We start from the raw sequence: 24,923 nt of genomic DNA on the forward strand, positions 1-24,923 counted from the left end.
TGTACATATATCATAATAGAGGCAGATGTAAATATCACATTTAAAGACAAAAACACCCCCAACACCCTCAAAAGATCTCTGGTTTGCATTTTAGTATTTTTTCCCCAAATTCCTATAAAAATATCTTTAATGCTTTTATTCTGTATCTAAATACAAAACTGGTTTTCTAGCTCTCATTTTATTAACTGCTTGGGGAAATTTTTATGTGAGGAACAAAAAAAAATTTAGCAAAATCTTGGAGATAAAAACTATTGTATCAAGAGTTCATAACTAGGTTTATAAGAGTCTATGTGGCAAATGGTTGTACCATGGCTATTTCATGACATTATTCATTGATCTGCTAGTTTTCAAATATAAATGGAAGTCTGCCAATGATGATACTAGAAGATGTAAGCATTTTAATTAAAATGTTAAAATTTCTTTTTAATCTTTAACAGTTTTATTTTTTTATGTTAAATACCATGGGCCAGGATTATAAAAATGAACAACTAAGTTAACCACCACCTCATAAGGGATAAGAAAAACTCTGCCATGATATTAGCAAAGGTAAAGGAGAAAATTTACACAGTTAAGAGGTACCGTTTCCCCAAAGAATACCTCTTAGCATTTCTTGAGTGGAATTAGCAATCGAAATAAATCATATTTCAAGAAGTAACAGCAACAGATAAAATTTAAAGCAATTATTAAAATAAGACTGAACAATTCTTAAACTCTTATTAAAACCACAAAGAACAATCCTTTATTTATGAACTTCATAAAGGACTGACTGTGCAGCTGACATCTGCTAGTGATGATCTCGTAACATACAATTTGTCCAGTAGCCAAACAGTTCATTTTTATTGTGTTTTCTAATCCCAAGTGATCATTAAAGGCAAAGCGTATATGACACTGTACCCACACAAAAAAATGGTCATCGTGGGCCAACTACCAATGAAATGGCAGGTTAACAAATCTTTTTCTGGTCAAGAGAAAATAAAAGAAATAGCACTTTGCATGCTTCACTCTACAAGCTCAATTTCCCTAGCAAAAATCCAATGAAAATGGCTGCAATTACAAGAAGTGAAGGAAGAGGACTGGTGAGTTTATCTCTGAAGGATGCAGCTGAGGTTGATCCAGGTTTATCCAAGTGTGCTACCTTCCTGAGCCTTAAGCCTTTATCTCTCAGGAGTCAATTTTCTTCTGATAGCTTCATCATTTCTGCAGTGTTTTACACTCTTCCATGAGTTCCTTGTTTCAGTATCACTGAGTGAAACACATGTGTTTTTGGCATGCGTCCATCTTGTTCAAATGCATTTAGTGGAACAGCTTTGCTAGGTTCCATATAATTCAATTTATCATTTTCCCTGGGCATTCCAAAAACACATCTCAATTTAGAATCCATTAATTCACCAGGTATTGCCTCTTTCCACAAAGCTTCCATATCTGAAATGCTTGGTGTAGCAAAAACTGTACCATTAACTTGTGTTTACTTTTTTCATTGGGATCATAGTCAAAAGGCTGTAGTATTACTGAGTCACAGTCAGCCCTGGGTCAGTAATTCCACTGTTGGGCCTCACGTAGTACCCATAAGGTGCTGTAGTCTTCACTTTGAAACACACTTTTCTATCGGTTAGATTTCACAACTTAAGATCTGTAGTGACCACATCTGTGAAGGAGCCTTTGAATCTGAGGTCTGTGGGAGTGTTGAGGACCACCATCTGCTCATTCTTCACCACGGCCCCAGAGGCGGACACCCTCAGAGAGAGCAGAGCAGGGGCACGCCCATGGCAGCGGCTGGCTGGCTGGGGACAGGGGACTATAGTCGCAAGGGCTCAGCTGCAATCTATAATGGGCCAGTTCATGGCTCCTGCACCCCAACTCCCACCACTGTGTTGCTGGTTGGTGGGCTGCCTGCTGGGTCAGCAGCTCTGGGTCTCACAACTGACTCAACCCCACACCAGCTGGCGCCATACGGCCACATGCACTGCGATCCTCGGGGCCCCACGTGACAACTTCTGCATGCCTATGGTGTGCGCCAGGCAGCCAGAAGCCTAACATTTCTAATTTCTACTATAAATTAAAAGATAAACAAAACATGATAGCATTTTATTTTGTAAATTGTCATAGCCATTTGTTTTCATTTTTATGGGGAATTCTGGGACCGCAACTTAGGTACCAATACTGAGGCCTTAAGTTATTATGCTATGAACAGAGTTCCATAATCCAAGTTTTAACTGCCCGGTAAGAAACAGTAAGAAGCATGTTTAACATATAGCAAGTAAAGTTATAAAAGAACTGTACCTGATAGTCCCATATTTTAACCAGACGGTCATCTGCACCAGAAATGAGGTATGGTTTGTCGCCACCACTGTAGTAATCAATGCAATTCACGCCTTTCTCATGTCCCTCCAAAGTGAAGTTTGGTGATGAAGAGCCTAGCTGCCACACCTTCAGAGAGCAATAGCATCTGCCAGTCAGTATGTGGCAACATCTTTTCATCAGATAGCTCTAACACATCTCTGACATAATATAAAAAATGCAAAAGCCCAGGAGACAAAAACTAAAGAATCTTTTTTTCCCCCATGCATCTGGTTTCTGTCCTTCCTCACTGTACCTGAATTTCTAGGGGGCCGGAATCACTATGGAGTAATCTGAAAATGCCAATTTCCAGGCTTCATTCCCTAGACATTATGATTCAATGGCATGGAAATGAGCCTAGGAAACTAGATATTTTTTTTTAATCCCCACCCAAGGATATGTTTTTATTGCTTTTTTAGAGAGAGGAAGGGAAAGGGTGGGGGGAGAGAGGGAGACATCAGTGCTAAAGAGAAACATCACTCTGTCACACCCCTACTGGGGATGAAACCCACAGCCTTCTGGTGTCTGGGATGATGCTCCAACCAACTTGAGTCACCCAGTGAAGGCAGAAAACTATAGTTTTAACAGACACATCCGGTGATCAACAGGCAACATTTTGAGAAAATTTAAGGGTAGGAAAAGATTTTATGAGAGATTTAATGTAAAGCTAATGAAAGTAGATTTAGTAAGATGTCTTAAAAGGAAAAAAAATACTGCTTAATTAAAAGTAGCCAAAAATTACTATAGCATTCATGTTGAACTTTATCTCTTTACAAATATTTAATGATCACCTACTATATGGGAGTACCTGTGGGAAATACATTATGTTTATCACTTACTGTATACAACAAACTTTACGACAGCCAAAGAGAAGACAATTCTTATTCTCAAGACACCTTATTTAGTGAAAAAAGTTTAAAACTAATCTCAAAGTTTCCAACCTACGTCAAATGCAAGGATGATGCAATGAAAGGAAAAAAAGTAAGGTCAAACCCCTAAGGTATTCAGATATATAACATTTAATAATAATTAGGCTGTCAAACAATTAACATATGTTGTTATGTAAGGTAGAGGAATAATATTATATAGCTATAAGCTTACATGTGTAAGCAAAAATTAATACAATGTATCATTTTAAATCTCTGCATACAGAGCTATTTTAAATATTGTAATGGAAAAAGAAAATGACTTCATTCACTGCAACACAACATATTCAGCATATAGTACAGGCAAGACACTGTGCTGCTTGCTAATGAATGCCTGCTTGAGGGAGGAGGATGACACAGTTCCTGCCCCAAACACCAACATTTCAGGGGATAAACATTTCTGAAGACACATTATTATTCAATATGAAGGCCATAATAGAGGCAAAAAGCACAGAAGTGAATGTGATGAGCATGACTAGCTCTGTCTAGAGGTGAAACGGGTGTCTGAAGAGAGCTTCTCCGGGTAGATAACTGTGCTAAGCCTTCCTGCAGGAAGAGGGAATGGCTAAATAAGGTAAGATTCTGTGAACATTCATGGCATCTCTAGGGAATGGTGACTTTACCAGGGTTAGAGAAGGTATCTCATAATTTTGCTGAGTCTAGCCTTGGGAACTCTTGTATTCCATCCTAGGCATTGGAATTTTATCCTTAGGCTGGCAACTGATAAGATAGTATCCATGTTTTAGAAAGATAACTGGCAGCAGTATGGAAAAATGGAGTAAGAAAAAGAGAATGGAGGCAGATGAACTTTAAATAAAAACCAGCAGAGGTAAACAACAAATACACTAAAAGGAGAAGAAATAGTAACCTAGAGAATATATGGGCATTTTTAAAATTTTGGGTTTGCAAAGGCTTAATAGAAGTCTTAACACTGCTTCCACATGAAAAAACACTCCTTCATTATGAATACCAAGTTGCCAAAATATTTTTCTAAACAGAATATGCCTTTCTGTATTAAAATGAGAAGTCTTCGTTTGACTTCAAAATAAGCTTCTGAGAGAAACTTCTCAGAATGGAACAACTTTCTGGGCAGCCAGTAGTAAAATACATAAAACAACTAAATTTCACCAACAATCATAACTGATAGAAATACTGAACACCCTACCTTGATAGTTCTGTCCAAAGACGCACTGGCAAACTGATTGTTATCTTTGGGGTTGATCACAATCTGCATAACATAATGGGTGTGTCCTTCAAACACCTGTGAGCAAGACCATTTTTTATCCCAGTCCCAGAGCTTAATAAGCATGTCATCTAGACCAAAAGAAAGTCTCAAGTTAGCTGTAATTTTTATCTCTTTCATTCAAAAGTAAGCAGTCTCTGTGCCTTTTAAGGCAGATGTAACATAATTCATACATTTCACAACTTCCAGAAATAGTATCGGAATTGAATAGGTTTTCAAAACCTTTATTTATTCTAAGAATAAACTTAACTCTAAAAATAGTGAAAATATAACAGAGAAATTACTAATAGCAAATACAAAAATTTCATGGAAATACTGAGGACAGACTCTGGGCTTCACAGAATGACAAAGGGGTAATGCAAGTTTGATTAGAGTATAAGTATGACTGAATAATGATGGCCAATAACTATTAAAGGAATAAGCATGTCTCTTAAAATACAAGATTGGTTTAAAAAGTTTGAATTACTTCTTAATTTTTAACTTCAAAATGTTTCAAAGAGCTCTTACCAATTTAATGCAACTTGTTTTAATTGCCTTCCAAAAGGTCCACTTTTTATACATAATACCAAGGAACTAGTCTGAATATAAAGGTACCACTGACAAGGGTATATGGCAATCTGCCAAAAGCTCACTCATCAGCATATAAATGAGCTTTCTGTTCAGCAGATGTTTAAGCATCTAGACCTTCAGGTCTTCTCTGACAGGAACTGGAGCAATTCTGCTACATAAATCCTAAATAGAGTTGCTATTTCATTAAAATATAAAAGCAAGCAGCATCAATAGCAAGTTAATGGATTTAAATAGTTTAAAGGCTGTTTGGAATTAGAAGTCTACTTGTAAGAGCAGTAAACAATTACATGTCTCACTGAATGAAAATAAATTACTCAAAGAGATGCATATGACCAAAAAGGTCACATCTTACCACTGCTAGTTAGAATGAAAGGCTGGGTTGGATGAACAGCGATACAGCGAATGTAGTCTGAGTGTGCTTCAAACATATGAACTCTCTCCAGAGTATTGTAATTGAACACTCTAATCTGCATGTCATCCTAAAAATGGAAATTTCAAAACTATCATTACAGTTATGAAGTAAAATTGCATGAAAAAGTACACTACAGACTCGAGTTATAAAGCCCATGCTTCCAAACATTGCACTAATTTACAAAACTATTCAAGAATCAAAATTCTGCAACTCATTTATATAATCTTTGACCAATTTAGAAAATGGGATTAGAAACTCATATAATTACTTACCGCTCCTGTCACAACCCAGTTCTTCCTTGCAACAAATTTTGCAGCACGAACAGGAAGATCACACACTTCAAATGTTTTCACCAGTGTCTTTAAAAATTAACAAGAATATACAACTTGAATTATGGGAGAATAACTGAAAAATCTATTCTGTTATACTTGAAACATCTAATTATTTAGATCACTTCTGATTTAAAAATATTCTCAGGCTAAAATATGAAGGTTCAACAGTGAAGTTAAAAAAATAGATCAACCATGTTTTTAACAGGTTCATAATTAAAATATAAAAGGTAAGAAAAAAACGAATGTCCACAAGATGGAATTCCATATCCTCTATGCCTGGGCCCTTCCCTACTTCTCTAGCCTCACCTTTGGCTACTCCCAAACCTACCTTTCCTGCTGCTGCCTCAGCCTGAAAACCTGCCCACAGAACGTTATACTTCCCTTTCTTAACTTTACACCTTTACGATCATGTGTTTAATGTCAATCCTTCCTGCTAAGCCCCTGAGGGAAGAAATTTTGTTTACCACTGTATTCCTAGAGCCAAAAACAGAGACTAGAAAACAACCAGTGTGTTATAAGTATTGGTTAAATGTATTAGCTCTTAGTTTCTTTTTAAAACAAAACCCACAAACTCAAGATACAATTTTTCTGTATACTTTAGCGTATGTATCCATACATATGCTATTATCTTTTTAGTAAAGTATGAGAAACTGATTTAAATGTACCTTCACGCCACTCCAAAAGGAGTACTATATACACAGGATAAAGGTAGAAAGCTAGGAGACCCTCCTAGAAACAGCAGGGATGAATGCATTCCTTTGTTCTCCCACTGTTATCCTCTGTTCTTTAAAATTCTAAAGAATCAAACTATGATTTTTCAATCTCTCTTTTTGTACCACAGAGTAATAAAAACAGCACAATCTTACTAATTAACCATGTAACTAAACAAAAAGAACAGGGACTAGTTCATCAGAACGGTTGAGCCTGCTTTGGCCTTGGGAAGCTTCTTCAGCCAAATAATGAATAAATGGGGACATGTCAGCTCCAACCTGTACTAATGCTACCAGTCGACTGTGATATAGAGACTAATAACAGAAATGCCATCTGTAAGATGACAGACAAATCCACAAAAGCTCACAAGAGGAGCCAACAAACCTAGGGATATGTTGAGCAGTAAAAGTAAAGCAGCTGTAGAACAAGCAGTCATGGTTAAGGCCAACGTTAAGTGTTGTGGCTGATACAAATAACATAAGAGTTGGTTTCCACACCCTAAAAGCTAAGCAATCTAACAAGGGGGAAATGTTGCACACTCAATATATAAACACCCTGTGTAAATTAGGGAAATAATGACTAACACACAGGTGTCATACACAATTTATCTCATCTGATTTAATCCATTTGACAATCTTGTGGTGTAGGAAAGGAAACAGTATCTTTATTTCAGATAAGTAAACTGAGCTTCAACATGGCTGAAAGGCCTTCCCATATCGTTTAATTAGCAGGATGGCTTCAGATTCTAACATGTTGATTTTTTTAACCATTGTAGTCACCACCTTAAAGGGTATATAATATCTCCTTATCTGAAATTCAAGTACTTCAAATTTACTTCCAAAAATCTTTTTTTCTTTTTCAAGAATTTTGCTCTCAATATACATGAGTGATGGTGATAATGTTACTCATGTATATTGAGTAACTCCTGTTGGTGATAATGTTAAAAAAAAAAATCAGGGAGAACCAAAAATAGATTAACAATGCAACAAAGTCTGCGCATGCTCTATAAGCCTGACTGCCAGGCATGCACTTGGAGCAGTAGTGGGAACTACGAATGGGATAATCCCTGCCCTCATAGAATAATCATTCTTGAAGAAAAGAAGAAAATTAAACAAGATATTACCAATAAGCTAAATAACAAAAGTGTAAGCAGGTGGCATTGCAAGAGGGCACGAAACTGAAAAACAAGGCAAAGTAAATGGCCCAGATTAAATGGTTTTATAACAGTAAAGCCTAGAGAAAAATAGGGGAAGTACACCTGGGCTTTAGAGTAAACTACAGTGAAATGACAGTTGAGAGATGGTTAAATGGAGCTGACAGAGGGATCCCTAGAAAGAACTAGCAAGTGTGGTGGGAGTGATGAGAAGCATCAGCATACTCCTAAGCATAAAATCAGAAAGGTTTCAAATATGAATGAAGAAGTAGACCAAAAAGAAAACAAAAAAACCCATGAAACAGAATGCATATTATCTGCATCAAAGGAAAGGAATCCACAAGATAAAAGATTGGAAATTGTAGAGGACAGAAACCCTGAAACAGTAATAGTAATAAATGGAATGTTTATGATTCATTAGCTCAACAAATAATTACTGAGCACTTACTATGTGTCAAATAATATTACTGGCACTTGGAAACAGCAGAGAACAAAGTGTTAATGTGTGTAAAATGTCACAATGGTGTTTTGATTTAGTGTGTATTCATTATTGTTTTACTGTAGGGACAGAAGGCTCTAGCAGTGTTTTTAGGTTTACTCCTGATGTTAGCACCCTAAGCCTATTTTTGCCATCTTAAATTCCTCAAATGTGAACTGTTATCTGGATTTCAGAACTTAATCTTGGATATTGAGGATAATTACTGTATAAGAGACAGGTAAATGGTACAGTATGGTATAGTGCTGACTATATGCTCTACTCTTTGAAAGAAAAAGATTAAGGATGGTCAAGAAAGAGTGGAAAATAGCATAATAAACTAATCTGAAGGATACATTATTTACTCATATGAAAGAAAACAAAACAAGCATTTAAGGCAAATATTCTGCAAAAAGATATTCTCATATGTGTAATCAAAAGCTGACTACAAATATTTCTGATATAATCTATAGTTTTAAGGCTGATTGAAACTTATCTACATATCATATTAAGCACTGGAGGAAAAATAAAATTAAAAATTCCATTCTTAAGACTGTTGGACTATTCACTAAATGGAAAAGTAAGTACTATTAAATACTTTCTCTAGAGCAAGTAATCTTATATTGGTGTCAGTTTCCTTAATCAAAAAAAAAAAAAAAAAAGGCTGATACTACCTACATCAGAATTTAACATTTATATACTGTATATTACAAGCCCAGAACAGTGTCTTCCACAAGCTTTGTTTCTCTTTATTGAACATACTTTGTACCAATTTGAGAAAGCAGTCTGTATATAGTTACTGGACGCTGTTATGTTAGTTCTTCTCTTTCATTATAAACACAGTCTAACACAGTATTTCTAATAAAGTCCTTAAAATTCCTACCTGTGTTTCATGATTCCAAACGCACACACTGCCATTGTAAAGACTCGCCAACATCCATGGCTCTGTAGGATGTAAATCCACACTCTTAACTCGATCAGATCGAGCAGTTAGCTTCCTCTTGATATCAAGTCGTAGAGGCTAAGAAGAAACATTAAAAAAAAATTAAATTGTTATGCCGCATAAAATGTTTGAAATTGTAACTAAAAATAGTGCATTAACAGGCCTACAAAACAATTCAGTTTTTACTCTCCAAAACTGTAGACACAGGAGCAGGTCTAAATGTTTGGATGGAAAAGTGGACCAAAAACAGCAACAAAGAACCAGAATGCATATTTTCCACATTAAGGCAAAGGAACTCACAAGGTAAATTCTTCTACTTCTTCACTCATACATACAAAAATATAAATATTTAAAATTTTAAAATTTATAGCAGCAGTTGTCAAACTGTTTGGTTTTAGGACAGTTTTATACTCTTAAATATTTTAAGGACCCTCAAAAAGCTTTTTTTTTTAAAAAAGACTTTTATTTATTTATATTTAGAGAGGAGGGAAAGGAGCGAGAAAGAGAGGAAGAGAAACATCAATGTGTGGTTGCCTCTCATACGCCCCCAAGTGGGGACCTGGCTTACAACCCAGGCATATGCCCGACTGAGAATCGAACTGGTGACCCTTTGGTTCGCAGGCTGGCACTCAACCCACTGAGCCACACCAGCCAGGGCTCAAAAAGCTTTTTATATGGATTATAGCTATTGATATTTACCATGTTAAAAATTAGAACTGTGACAACTTAAAATATTTATGTATTAATTCATTTTCAGAAAACAAGAATAAATCCATGTTTACTTAAATAACATACTTTTATGAAAAGTATATTCTCAAAAGAAATTTAGTGAAGAGTAGCAGTGTTTCACATTTTTATAAAACTTTAAATTCTAACTTAATGGAAGACAGGTGGTTTCTTGTATCTACTTCTGCATTCAGTATGTTGTGATGTGTTGTTTTGTTTGATGTGTATGAAAAAAATACTGGCCTCACAAAGATATGTAGTTAGAAATAAATATTTTAACTTTTTTTCCCAAATAATTGTGGACCTACTTCTTTGATATTATACGAAAACTTAGCAAGTAGTAGCTTCTTAAAGGTTAGCTGCACTGTAAAATCTGAAACCATACAAATGAGTTTTTTATACTTTGTACTTAAAACCCATTGGTCTATTCTGTATTTTAAATAGATCCATGCATCATTTTGTAACATCATACCTTGGTTATTTGGAAAATGTTGGTTCAATGAATTATGCAGGTCTTCCAAATGTTGAAATATTGCATTATACAGTACCAAAATCACATTCATTAATATCACCATCAACCTCAACTGCTAAGTTTTAGAAATCTGTTAAGATCAGTGGTAGAACTTTTCTAAAATTCAAATTTTCACTAAAAAGCTCTAATTTTATCATCAGCAACAAATACTGTCAGGGACTTCTTTCCGCTTTTAGAAAATACCAAACAATGAAGTCTGAACAACCCCAGGCAGTCAGCCATTGTTTCAAGCAAAGCTAGCAACTTAAACAACAGTATGCAACAGAAGCACTTTAGGCATACTTCCCATTTCAACACACAGAATAATTAAAAGATGTAATTTTATCACATGTTGATATGTGATAAAATTAGTATTTTTTTTACTGCTTCATCAATGACATTCTTAATGAAACTGGCTTTTTAGAAGAAAATTGTGTGACAGTGAAGAATTCACTATCAGTAATTTGGTGATACTGCACCAGCGGTTTCAACTTTCATTACTTTTAGAGTGTCAGTACAAATATCAACACAGTGAAAAAGGTCCATAGTGTCTTACTATTAGGAAAATAGTTTTAATTTGAGGACCTCCTAAAAAAATATAGGGAACTCCAACAAGATAATGGGCCACATTCTGAGAACCCTTGGTTTATAATAGACTATCTGGCAAATAAATATAAAATATCTAAATAAATTACAGTTTATGCCAATGTCATTAATGTCAAATAAGAAAATATTTGTAAGAGTTATTCATGAAGTCTTAATAATCCTAAATTATAATATTAATCAAAACAGTATAGTACTGGCATAAAAACAGGCATAGATCAATGAAACAGAATAAAGAACCCAGAAATAAACCCACACATATCTGTAGCCAAGTAATTTATGACAAAGAAGCCAAGAATACACAATGGGAAAAGGCCAGTCTCTTCAGTAAGTGGTAGTGGGAAAGCTGGACAGCTACATGCAAAACAATGAAACTGGACCCCTATCTTACACCACCCACAAAAATTAATTCAAAATTGACTGAAAACATCAATGTAATACCAGAAACCCAAAAAAGCTCCTTGACATCCATCTTAGAGATGATTTTCTGAATCTGACACCAAAAGCAAAGGCAACAAAAGTAAAAATAACAAGCGGGACTATTCAAACTAAAAAGCTTCTCCATAGCAAAGGTAATCAACAAAATGAAAAGGAAACCTACTGAGAGAAAATAATTGCAAGTCATATATTTGATAAGGAGTTAATAGCCAAAACATATTAAAAACTCATACTACTCAATAACAAAACAAAAAAAATTCAATCTTAAAATGGGCAGGTCATCTGAATAGACAGACGTATTTCTAAAGACGACATACAGATGGCCCCCATATACATGAAAAGATGCTCAACATCACTACTCTCAAAGAAATAAATGCAAATCAAAACCACAGTAAGATATCACCTCACACCTGTTAGAATGGCTATATCAAAAACACATGAAATAACAAGTATAGGTGAGGATATGGAGAAAAGGGAACACTTGTCATGCTTGGTGGGAACACAAATTGGTGCAGCCACTATGAAAAACAGTATGGAGTTCCTCAAAAAATTATAAATAGAACTACATGATCCAGCAATTCTACTTTTGGGTATTTTTCTGAAGAAAACGAAAACACCAACTCAGAAAGATATCTGAAAGATATATCAGAAAGATATATGGGTGAATAAATACAATAATATGTATTAATATTATTCAGCTATAAAAAGAATGAAACCTTACTATCACAACATAGATGGATCTTGAGGGCATTATGCTAAGTGAAATTAAGTCAGAAAGAAAAAGACAAATACAGCATGATCGCACTTATATGTGGAATCTTTAAAAAAAAAAATCCCAAACTCACACATCTGTTAATAGAGAACAGACTGGTGGTTGCGAGAGGTGGGGTTCAGGGGGCTGGTGAAACGGGTGACATCAAAGGGTACAGACTTCCAGTTATAAAGTCAGTCATGGGGATGTAACATACAGTATGGTGACTATAGTTAATAATATTGTATTGCATATTTGAAAGTTGCCTAGGTTAGATCTTAAAAGTTCTCATCACAAGATAAAACAAATTTTTGTAACTATGTATTATGATGGATATTAACTAGACTTACTGTGGTGATGATCATTTCACAATATGTATATACAAGTATCTAATCACTGTATCGTGATTAAGGTTATATTTCAATTATATATTGAAACCCATATAATATTGTATGTCAATTATAACTCAAAAAATAAATTGAGTACTTTGGAGAAAAGGAGATTTATTTTGACAATAATGCTGGGCAATGTAATGTGTGATCGATATGGGCTATATCTATGTCCTTGAAGGCCTTTGAAGCAAATGGAAGCGTTTATAATATTTTAATCGATTTAAGTTACAGGAACCTAATGGAAAGTAGAACAATTTTAAACAAGAACTCCAATACTCTCTCAAGAAAATACTAATAGTTTAATATTGCCTTTTTGTCCTGGCTGAGTAACTCAGTTGGTTAGAATGCTGTTCCGCCAAGATTGCTGGTTCAGTCCCCAGTCTGGGCACATACAAGAATTAACCAAGGAATGCATAAATAAGTGCAACAACTAACTGATGTGTCTGTCTGTCTGTCTGTCTGAACAATGAAACTGCCTTTTCAACTTGGATTCCTCACCTAAACCATAGAACAGAAAATGATTTAAATAATGATTTTCTTAATTCTCCCAAAGATACCATTCATTACTTGAATGAACTTTCATATATAATACATGATGCCTTATGGCAGTAGTCTTGATTCTCTCTTTTAAGCAAATTGAGGAAGACTGATTTAAAATGTATTCCCCCTTCAACAGCTCTTACACACAAACTAAAAGTTTATCTGGCAAATTGACTTATTGTCAAACTTTTTTTATGAACTTCCATGATGATTAATGGAACAGAAATGTAAGGTTACTTTTCAACTCAAAATGAAGACCACTAGATAATTTTAGCAAAGCCAATTTCCTGAAACAAAGCAAACACGTCACAAGACTTTTATTCATCTTTCTGCATCCGTATCAAATTTGGGTCATTGATTACTTCTAACTTTGTTCTTACTTCTATACACAGCTCCCCTACTTTTAGCAACAACTTATACTCCTTAATTTACTTTAAACGATTAGAGTTCTTTGGCTCTTCTCTACCATCACCACAAAAATGTTTCCACTGTCATCCCTTTGTCTCCATCTCAAATTTTCTACGTTCAAACCACCATCTTCACAATCTTTGCTCATTCAAGGAAGCAGGATGTTTTACTTCAGCCATTTCTGAATTTTGCCCCACCACAAATTTTAACTTTTTCTGATCTCTTCAGAGCCAACAAACATGAAGCGTCTATTATGTGCCAGGAACCATGGTGGGGGCTTTCATTAAGCCAGCACATCTCATATTTTTCCTCTTCTAAGTGAAGAAACTGGACACTTAGAAACTGTGTATAATTTATCGTGTTTTAAATAACTGATTACTGAGCAAAAGTGATGCTCCAAGAAGGTGGGCCAGGGGACTGCGCTATCCTAGTATACTTTTACCTACCCATAATGCAGAAATCCCACTTTCAAAAGCATAGCCAAGAAATAGCTCTTGCTATACTACTCCCAACATTGAAGTGACTGCTTTGAATAAGACATTGTACCAGGCACTCTAGAATAAATACAAAGATGACTAAGATACTCATACTGTACCCTCAATTCTAAGTGTCTCCTTCCATATTCCAAAAGCTGCATTCATTTAGAACTCAGCTGAAATGCTACCGCTGCCACCACTATGATCTTTCTGACTGCCCTAGCCATAAGTAGCCTTTCCTATGGGATCCTATAAATTTTAATCTTTAAAAATGTGTACCCATCCCTCCTTGATTTCTAGAGTAGATGCTCCTTAAGAGTGGGGTCATTGCTAATTCATGTTTTTATCTCCTCAGCACCTTATATAGCTATACCTCGGAGATATTGCGTTCTAGTTCCAGACAACTGCAATAAAGCAGGTCAAATGACCAAATGAATGTTTTGGTTTCCCAGTGCATGTAAAAGTTATGTTTACACTATACTGTAGTCTATTAAGTGTGCAATAACATTGTGTCTAAAAGACAATGTACATAACAATTAAAAATGCTAACCATCATCTTCAGTGAGTTGTAATCTTTTTGCTGGTACAGGGTCTTACCTTCGATTTGTCAAAAAAAAAAACCAAAACACAAAACCCAGTATTTGTGAAGTGCAATAAAGTAAAAGAAAAATAAAACGAGTTATGCCTGTATTTGGATATAGGTGTTTAGGACAGACAATATAATCCAGGTCTAGAGAATCATGTTGAATTCAAATTTCAGTTCTAGGACTCATTTAAATATGCAATAGTGGGCAAGCTTAACTTCTCTCAGGCTCAACATAGATGAAAGAGTGATAATACAATTATCTATCTTTTAGTGTTATGAGAAATAAATTCAGTGTTAAACAGAACAGTGCCTGGCCTACTCTTTATTTATAACTCACTCTCCTAGATGTTACAAGAATGAGGAGGCAAAAGTTTAGCAAGTGCATGGAACATAGTATTCTAAGCACTTCATGGTAAGTGAGTTAATAAATAAATTCATTTTGTATCTTAAACAAAAGATTTAAATTGTGTTAAAAAATGAAGGAAATTATAAAAATATATTCTTCAATGTACAGATTGCAAAAGAAAACTAAATTAGGTAGAGCCAAGGGCCATTCCCAAAAATGCCCATTCCTGAAAGCAAAGCAGACCCCAGGCCAGAGAAGGTCACTGATACAACTTCCAAGACCTCAAGTCTTGTTCAGGGGCTCTTAACTTGGGGACCCAAGAAAATTCATGGGCAAGACTTGGTGATAGGACATCTGTGAGTGAACCCACTGAAACTTTATGCAACACTGTGTTTCTCTATGCATTTTTCTGGGAGAATCCATAATGTTCAACCACTTGCCCTAGGAATCAATCTCTGTTGTAGTTCCAACTGCCTCAATTAGCCTCATACAAACTTAATTTTAGATTTTATTTTTTAACTGCCAGATGAAGAACTTTGACTTATTAATTCTGAAGTTCTTCAAGCTCCAAAATCTCTGAACCTGTGCTTCGTAATAAGCAAAATGAAAAAGGCAGAAAAATATTTAAGTATAAAATAAAATACTGTCTTACATTTTTTTCCCAGAAAGGATATTTTTACACTACTGTTTGTCTTTTTCTTATTATTATAAAAAAAATTTCACTCTTGTGCAAAAGTATTTCAGGGCATTTTTGAGGGAGAGGGTGATAAGAAAAAAGTGCTGTCACGACTGCCATTCTTACCAGACACCATATTTGCAATGCAGAAAAGCAGGCCACTTTTATCAACAATTCTCACTCTTCTTTTCCCCTCAGAAACCTAAGGCAGAATCTCAAAGCATTTGGAATCCCACTTTTTACTCCATATACACTTCATTTACTTTCTTTTTTGCTCCTCTGCTTAAGTTTGTAGTTTGTGGTCAGACTACACCAGGCACACTATACCAGGACTAAGTTCAACCACAGTACAAGACCAGCTGTCATCGTTTTAAGGGCAGAATGAGGTAATTTTGCCAAAGCCTTCTACGAATTTCGTTTATGGCCTTTTGTACTTCCGTACACCACGGGCCCAGCTGCAGACTTCAAGAGCTCCGCCAAAGGACCCTAAGCACTGGTGGAGTGAGGAACCGCCGCCCTCGTCCCCCGCAATTCCAGGTATTGCTTCTCCAAATCCCCCGTCTCCTGGCTCCCACCGCCTCTTGACGAACACAAACTAGATCAATACCCCCACAAGGCCTGAAGCGGTGACCGCAGCGGGAGCCCAAGCCGCTTCTTACTGTGGCCCCCAGTCCAGGAGTCGCATAAGTTGGACTCAGACAAAGGGGTCTCGCTCCCTTCTGCAGGGTCTGCACCTACCATGGCTCCGTCAGTCAGAGCCCGGACGCCGTCACTTGAAACCAGCAACGAACCGTCTGAAGAGACTCACCGACCCGCTGACCGACGGACCGACTGACGTGGAACTTCCGGGACGCTTTTACTCGCGATGGTGGAAGCCGGAACGCGAGCGCCTGCGCAAACCAGGCGTAGAGCTGACGTTTCCCAAGCCCCTCCCCAGTTTCCTAGGCAACTTGGCCTTCCGGGCTTCTTAGATCCCTCAAGCCGCGAGAGCAGAAGGGGTGTGGCCTCGGCCACTGAAGGCACGGACGCGTTACAGCTAAGTGTAGACAAAAACCTGCAAGTCAAGATATAAAAAGAGTGGCAAAAACGAAATGATTCATTCCCCCTGAACACTTAGGCAGGGGGTGCTCCTCACAAAAAGGATGCGTGTCGGAGAGGCTGAGAAGCACTATAAGGCTCGCTCTGACTCTGAGAGGGATGGAGAGAGAAAAAAGCGAGGCAAGATTCGAAGCCCACAGTACTCTGATGGGCTACAGAACGTGGCTCAGAAAGTACCCGGCGGGCCCGGGACCGGGCATTGATTGAGCCTGGGGAGGAATGGGCCGGACCCTGGGCTGAGCTTCAGCCCTCTGAGGTCAAAGTGGGAGAAGAGCCTTCAGCTCTGAAGCTCCCCAAAAGATAGGACGACTCAGCAGTGCGTGATCAGCTTTCGTTGAGCATAGAGCAACGACTGTTACTCATTTAACAAATATTTAATCTATCTTTGGTTGTGTGTCAGACGTACTTTTCTCTAAAATTCTACATGAAATCTGAATTATGTCCATTTTACTGATGAGGAATCTAAGGCTCAAAGAAGTTTAGTGTCCTGGCCAAAGCTGCATATTAAGTGGTAGTAGAGTCAGGATTTGATCCCAAACTGTTAGTTCTCAAAGTCTTGTGCTCTTCCTACAACATCAAAGTATCTCACCCTGACCCTGTAGTTCAGTTGGTTACAGCCATGGTTCCCCACACGTCAAGGTTACAGGGTTCTATGCCTGGTCAGGGCACATGCAAGAAGCAACAAATGAATGGTTAAATAAATGAAAAAGCAAACTCTTTATCTTTCTCTCTCTCTCCCCGCCCCAAGATTAATTTTAAAAAAGAAGATCCCGGCATTGGCTCAGTTGGTTGGAGCGTTGTCTTGGAAACCAGAGGGTCTCCAGTTCAGTTTCCCCTCAGGCCACATGTGGGTTGCAGGTTGTGGGTTGGGTCCTTGGTCAGGGTGCATGCCAGAGGTAATCAATGGCTGTTTCTCTCTCACATTGATACTTCTCTCCTCACTCTTCCTCCCTGCCCCTCTCTCTAAAATCAATAAGCATGACCTGGGGTGAGGAAATAAATAAACATCCTCATTAAAGAAAAGAAAAGAAAAACATGAAAATTTCTCTTCATTAAGGTGGCTGAACTCCAGAATAAATGACCTGTACCTTAGGGGTTACCAACTTAAGTACGAGAGTATTTGCTGACTATGGTTCACCCTCCTATATTTCCAAAACAAAACAGAACACCGTGAGCCAAATAAAACTTGCCCTCTGGCTACATATAAATGAGGACCTCTGGCTTGAGATAAGCCTTAGAGTTTTAGACCTCTAGATTTTTCAGAAAGGCAAAAATAAATGTGTGTATTGAAAGTAATATTTAGAAGAAGACATGGACTTGACATCAGGTCATTTGTTAGTAGGAGCTTTGCTACTGATGTGACCTTAGTTTTCTTCATTTAAAAAAAGATTAGGTTGGGTAATTTCTAACGATCCTTCTCTTTCTACTAATTTATGTTTCTGTGATATTCAGCAGTAGAAAGAAGAGTGGGTCTAGAGCTGGATTTTAGTGCCAGCAATGTGATGTTATGATATGTAAATTGAGACTATTAATTGAATACCTTGTTTATGTTCGGAGTGATTGACGATCACAAGAGTTAAAAATTTTTACAAGTATGAACTATACTTAATTTGCTTAAATAGTGAAGCTTCCAATATTTCTATTTCCTGCATACTGTTGCACTTCAACAAGTATCTTCACACTTGACACAGTACCAAGTAATACAAAATAAAATAATACATCGCTTCTATTCACAAGCAACTCAGTTGGGAATATTGAAATGCTTGCGGTACCCAAGAATTTACCCAGCTGGTATTGACTAGGGCTGAGCCCCCGAGTGTCACACTCAATTTGACTATATCTTTTCTTTTTCTTCCCACTGCAGTGAACCAACATCAAGTTCTGCAGTTGTGCAATGTAAATTCATTCTTTTTCCAGTCATTACCTACTGAATTTATACTATACCCAAAGCACTACACTAGGTGCTATGTGAAAATTATACCTATAAAAATCTAGTCATGGATTTTAGTTGAAAGAAATTTTGTTTCAAAGAAATAAGATTCTCAGATATGAACTAACACGAAATGGCATCAGTATATGTGTATATATTTCTGGGTGTTCAATTGTAGGTTTAAAGTAAAATATTTTGATTACTGTTTAGTTTAGAGGAGATTGGAAGTTTAGGACAATAACTCTGGAGAAAAAAAGAAATCTGGACAGCTGAGCAAATTGGTAAAGGGTTTCTCAAGAGGTTGATGTAATTGATCAACAGATCTTAAGTCTTGCCTGATCAATTTCTAGGATAACTGTTTTAACCTTGTCTTTTTGCTGCTCCTGGGAAAATTCCAAGTGGAAGTTCAGCCAGCAGTGCCTATCAGTACCCAATATACACGCTTCCCTTTCCATTCTCTTCCCACCCATTCAAGTAAGAAGTTAAGGAGGTGAAAATAAATACCAAGGAAAAGTCTACTTGGTGTTTAAAAATTCATACACACATGCCACATCACTTAGCAAAATGGTGAGTCAGAGCATAGTAAGAACCTAGTTTCTCTTTTCAAAGAGGTTGCAATCTAGAAGTAGGAAGGGTTAGTTCTGCACAAATAACTGAATACCATATAAAATGAGTACCCTGAGAGAAAGAGAGAAGTACCAATAAAATCCTCTGAGGATAAAATATCTGGCCACGGAGGAAACAAGTTCTATAAAGGATGCAAAAGTTGAGCTGGACCTTGAGGTGAAGAATATGTGATCCATTTGAGGACGGGAAAAACTCCAGTTTTCTTGGAGAATGGTATTCATTGAGAAGGGCAGTGAGGGGACAGGCTGGAGAAGAAGGATGGGGCTACATCCTGAAGGTTTTTAAATGGGAAGGAATTGAGCTTTGCTTTAGTAAAAATTTGGGAACCATATCTGTGCCCTGTAAGATATACCTATTGTTGATGTGAATGAAGAAATGGATTGGGAATGAGATACTATACAAGTTTCAAGGAAGTGGGCGTGGAAATAAAAGTAGTAACGAATAGCTTTTATTGAGTGCCCACTATGTACCCAGCTTTGGTACCTAGCAGCACTTTGCCTGCTGCAGTTCATATAGTAATACCAAAAGATAGACATTTTCTCCAATTTATAGATGCAAAACTAAGGCCCAGATGGATTAAGCAGTATGCTTCATGCCACACTGCTCAAGAATGAGCGACGGCCTTGGCTGGGTGGCTCAGCTGATTTGAGCATTGTCCCATACACCAAAAGGTTGCCAGTTTGACTCCCAGGCAGGGCACGTACCTAGGTTGTGGGTTTGATCTCTGGTTGGGGCATGTAAGAGAGGCAACTGATCAATGTTCTCTGTCTCTCTGTCTCTCTGTCTCTCTCTTTCTCTCTTCCCCCCCTTCTTTCTCTCCGCCCCCTCTGAAATCAATAAACATATCCTCAGGTGAGGATTAATTTTTTTTAAAAAAGAATGAGTGACAAATGAGATTGAACCCAAGTCTGTCTACAAAACTAATGCTCTTTTACAAGAATGTGATTTTTTCCTTTTTCACTAAGAAGCTAGAATCAACAGAATACACAAATATTTTAGTTTGTTGTGAGTTAAGAGATTGGAAGCTGTCTTGAGGCTAATGTTCTGAATCTAATGAACCCAGTGGAATATCTTTAATTAGAGAAAGAAGCAGAGCCAATAAATGACACGGAGGAGGAACAATTAGAATAGAACAGCTAGAAGAATTGTATGCCACAGAATGAAAAGGGAGGGAGGACATTGTAGGGTGACTAGAAGTCTAGATGGCTTTGGAGAAGTTAGGGCAGCTTGGTATTTGAGGAAAAAAACCTGTTGCCAATGAATTAAATGGATATGAGGACACCAGTAGCCTTCAAAACATTTTCAGTTGAGTAATGCTAAGGAAAGCAGGTATTCAAGGGATTAAGAAATGATTGAAATGATAAAGAAGTGGAAGTGGTGAGTGTAAACTATTTTACCAAAAGATTAGCGATGAAAAGGCAAATGTTGATGTCTCACTGAAAGTGGCTTGATTGTTCCAATATTTAGGGTGTAGTTGACATTAACTATGTTATGATAACACTCCAAATGGACATATACAACTAAATGGACCTTTACAGTGTGAGGAGGAACTAAGCAGACAAATGTCAAGTGGTTATGTATATGCAGGACATTCTCCGAAGAGGAAGGAGTGAGAGTTCGATTTTTCCAGAGAACTAAAGTTAGTTTTGTGTGCCTGGGCCAGAGAGCAGAAGAGGGAGGGTTGAGAAATGGAATTAGAAAGAGAGACGAAACTCAGATGCTGGAGTTCCATGATTGACAGTTTAAGGAGTCTGGACTTTACCCTGAAGGCTCTAGGGAACCATTGAAAAATGTGAAGTAGAGTAATCTTTATGCTCCATTACTGATTCATCATTGCATGTCAGCTACTTTCCCCATTAAAGGAAATGTTAAGGTTATCAGCTGAATTTCTCTATGCAGTGAATGACAGTGAGAATTTTGGCCACATAATGACATACCCACCAACAGCAGACTAAACTGAGTTGGAGAACTACTAAGCTGTCTTCCAAGAAGAATGAAGCTTGTGGTTGCCTGACACTTGGAGGCAAAAGCTTCAGACTTATTGCAAAAGCATCGATCAACTACAATGTTGTGCGCTTCATATGATTACCTTCTAAGAATTTAAAAGTTGTTAAAACATTTACTCCACGTGAGTTTGATGTGGGATTCAGAATGAAGGGAATGTTCATTTTTGTTTCCCTGACAGCATAAAAATACAGCTTCTTAGTTATGTATTTGTTGTGGGTATAATTTTAATTTTTCAAAACATGCATTAACTTCATGTTGCTTTAATAAACATTTTTAGAGGAGGCAGAGTTTAGAGTGAGCTCTAAATGAAATGGAGGAGGTGATTTCACACGTGGTAATTATGAGACACATAGATGTGGCAGTATGGTTTTGGGAGTTTATCATTTAGTAACCTCCATAGTATTCCACACACCCAGACATTCTATTCCTGGCTCTTCACACATGGGGCGCTAAGCCTACCCATCATATATCATGACCAGCAGGCTCTGGAGACTCTTCTGTCCCAGGATCTTCTTGTGGAGTTACCTCTCTGGGCCTCAGACTCCTTACCTGCAAAATAATGTTGGATAAAATAAACCCTAAATTCCCTTCCTATTTTAAGCTTTTTTCGACTTTTGAGTCTGTGATTCTATGTTTTGTTAAATGAAGGGGGTGGGGGGAGTGGCTGCAGGATACAGTAATAGACAGTTGTTTTTACTCAATTCATGTGCCGACAGTAGTTCTTCCCACATATTCCACGGCATGCATTGCGCTTTCCTCTGGAAGCCACCTTAAATCATCAAATTTTAGTTAAGGTTTCTTTGTGCTTAGAACCATAGTGTACAACCCTGGTCATCCTGGAACTCAAAACAAAGAGGAGACCAGGAGCAGAGGTCCACGTGTGCATGGTATGTGGAGGTCCCTGGTGAACGTTCTCTGACAACCAACGCTTAACTTTCCAGAGAAAAGGTTTAACAAAGTTTTACATCAGCAAGTTGATAGGTATAGAGCAATTATGTTTCCTCAAGAAATGTGTCCTTGCAAATGACAGTGCTGCATATAAATAAATGAATAATAATGACAAATAGCCTGTATATCTGGCATATAGCAGTTACCTTTAAATTAATTGAAAAAAAATTGATGTAAAAGTGAAATATCTGGAGTGACAAGGCACTGCACGGTATAATTTCCATCAAATTGCCTTATTCCACTTTTTTTCTAAAGGATTTGTCAGTGCAAGTTGATCTAAGGGCATACTGAATTTGAATTCAAATGTAGTTCAAGCCCTAAGGTTTAAAAATGAAGTCCTTGGGCTCTGAACTCCTGATATGTTTTTGTATCTGAAGATGATAATCCAAATCGTATTGAGCTGCATTACTAAGGATTTTTGTTTGATGTCAAAACAACTTTACATTGATAGTGCTTGATCTATTCACTAGAATCCAATAAAGGTATTGTCTCCAGGAAGAATAAATTGTTTCTTTTGCTAAATATGGCCGTACCTTGGGACATATGACATTGACAATAAATACCGAGATAACTTCATCCTAAAAAGGTTTCTATATAAAGTGAATGTTAATTAATTGGATCAGATACAAACTCACACACACACACATAGGTAAAGTCAGTATCTGAGGGAAGTGGGTGGAGATTATAGGTACTTCTGTTTATTTCTTAGCTTTCTATTATGTATAATAAAGAAAATTATTTTATAAATACAAAATGTAACAAAGGAGCATGTCATTGGAAGGAAGTATATTTTAAATATGACTATAGGGCAAAGAAATACCTCATTTGAAACATTTTTAATTGATTTTAGAGATAGAGATAGGAAGGGGGAAAGAGAGATAGAAACATTGATTTGTTGGACCACCCATTTATGCATTCATTGGTTGATTCTTGTATGCCCTGACTGAGAATTGAACCCACCACCTTGGGGTATCAGGATGACTCTAACCAACTGAGTGACCTGGCCAGCATCAGAAATATCTCTTCTTTTCTGCATAAATCTGGATTTTTATTTTGTAATACCCATTTGAGGTACAACAAAATAATACAGTCATATCCAGGAATGAATATACAAAAGAAAATATGCAATCTCTGTCTGAGTGTTCCAAGGGAACTAAGAGCCAGGTTTTGAGATAGAGAGTTGTCCTATGGCTTTTTGTTAAGGTATATTCCTGGTAGAACTAGACAAGGAAATAGCTTTGTTGGAAGGTTTAAGTTTGCCAGGGTTCCAGAAAGGAGACCAGTGACCAGGGAGCAGAGGAAGAGTGAAAGCTGCTAAAAGGTCTGGCGGAAGGGCTGGAAGCAGGACTTACACTCAGCTGGTATGTATTAGTACTGCTAACATGGGTATTAAAATACCAGTTGTTAGATAGCTGCTGTCTTGAATGTCTCTCCCACCCTAGCTGATCAGGTCCCTCCTCTGGGTTTCCACATATTCTAGCCACTAAAGGTTTAACAGCATACAACAAGGGGTGCCTCCAGGGTACTAATTTTGTAAACAGCCAGCACTGGTCTGATGGTGGGAATATTTTTTGATTGATGAGGGCAGGTGCCTTAGAATTGTTAGATATTGTATAAACCTTGCCTATAAGGAAGCGTAAGGAACCGTTCCTGATGCATCATCAATAGATAAGGAACCAATAGAAGGAGATAACAGGTGTTTTCCACCAACAAGCTATATTCACAGTAGGGCAAATCATAAGATAGGCCTTGCTGGTCTTTGGCAGCCAATACCCTCCCCATTTTTCACAAACTCTGTGTGCCTTTACAGGGCTTTGCTCTATAATTTTCTTAGACATCAGTCTGATGAACTCATCACATAGCCTATCACTTTAAAGTACAATCAACCAGCATGGGTTTTTCAAGCCTCTCCCAGAGTCCCTAGAATTTTATAGGGGACCACAGACTAAGAAAAGCGACCAAATTCGTTTTCAAAAAAAAAAAATTTTGTGTGTCTCTATAGTGTATAGAATTCTAGGTTAGCACTAATTTTCTCTGAGCACATTAAAGCTGTAGCAGTCTACCCTTTTCTGACTTGCTGTTAAAAGTCCATTGTCAGTAGCTCCTTTCAAGATCATTTCCTCCCCTCTGGCTCTTTTAAGGTTTTCTCTGTGTGTTGGTTTTCTGCAGTTTCATTATGCATTGTCTAGCCATAGATTTCATTTTATTCTGATTGGAATCCGCTGAGTCTCTTAAATCTGTGAATAGGTGTCCACCAGTTCTGAAAAATTCTCAATCTATCCTAATCTCTTTCATCTCTTCCCGTCATGCCAATGTTAGAATTTCATACCATATCCTCTGGCCCCATCTTCTGCATGCTTTTGTGTATTTTTCTATTGTCTCTCTTGGTACTGCGTTCTATAGAAGGTCTTCTGCCCTTTCTCTCAGTTCATTATTTCTCCCTTATAATGTCAGTATGTTACAAATACAATTGTTGAGTTTTTGATCTCATTTATCTTTTCTTTACTTTTAGTTTCATTCTTTTTCAGATACGGCATGTAACTTTTTATAGTCTCCTGATAGTTGATATCTTTGCGGATCTTTTTCTGCTGTTTTGCTGGTTCTTATTTTCTTGATACTTGGTTATCTTTGATTGAAGAACTGGTCACTGTTCTTAACTTATCTGTTGGGATACTCCTAAGCTTAGTTTGGATGTGCCTCTCTCTAGAGAGGTCTTATTTTGGTTTTGCCAGGAACCTAGGATCAATAACAATTGAGA

At 37.1% G+C, this 24,923-nt stretch overlaps 1 protein-coding gene and 1 pseudogene across 1 annotated transcript in view; both read right to left on the reverse strand.

The window, feature by feature from the left end:
- The window catches only part of COPB2 (COPI coat complex subunit beta 2), a 33,728-nt gene extending 17,306 nt beyond the window's left edge, over positions 1-16,422 (reverse strand). Inside the window, exons 1-6 of the mRNA XM_054595450.1 lie at positions 16,294-16,422; positions 9,043-9,180; positions 5,761-5,847; positions 5,429-5,555; positions 4,429-4,577; positions 2,281-2,427 (exon numbers count right to left, since the gene is read on the reverse strand). Coding sequence (XP_054451425.1) covers positions 2,281-2,427; positions 4,429-4,577; positions 5,429-5,555; positions 5,761-5,847; positions 9,043-9,180; positions 16,294-16,296 — 651 coding nt within the window. The 5' untranslated portion in view covers positions 16,297-16,422. The remainder of the gene's footprint in view (positions 1-2,280; positions 2,428-4,428; positions 4,578-5,428; positions 5,556-5,760; positions 5,848-9,042; positions 9,181-16,293) is intronic.
- On the reverse strand, positions 967-2,000 carry LOC129088452 (vesicle-associated membrane protein-associated protein A-like; annotated as a pseudogene).
- Positions 16,423-24,923: the final 8,501 nt, after the last annotated feature.

Source organism: Pteronotus mesoamericanus, unplaced genomic scaffold, assembly GCF_021234165.1.
Source record: "Pteronotus mesoamericanus isolate MK-2021 breed Mesoamerican mustached bat unplaced genomic scaffold, CSHL_Meso_final scaffold_54, whole genome shotgun sequence".
NCBI lineage: Eukaryota > Metazoa > Chordata > Mammalia > Chiroptera > Mormoopidae > Pteronotus > Pteronotus mesoamericanus.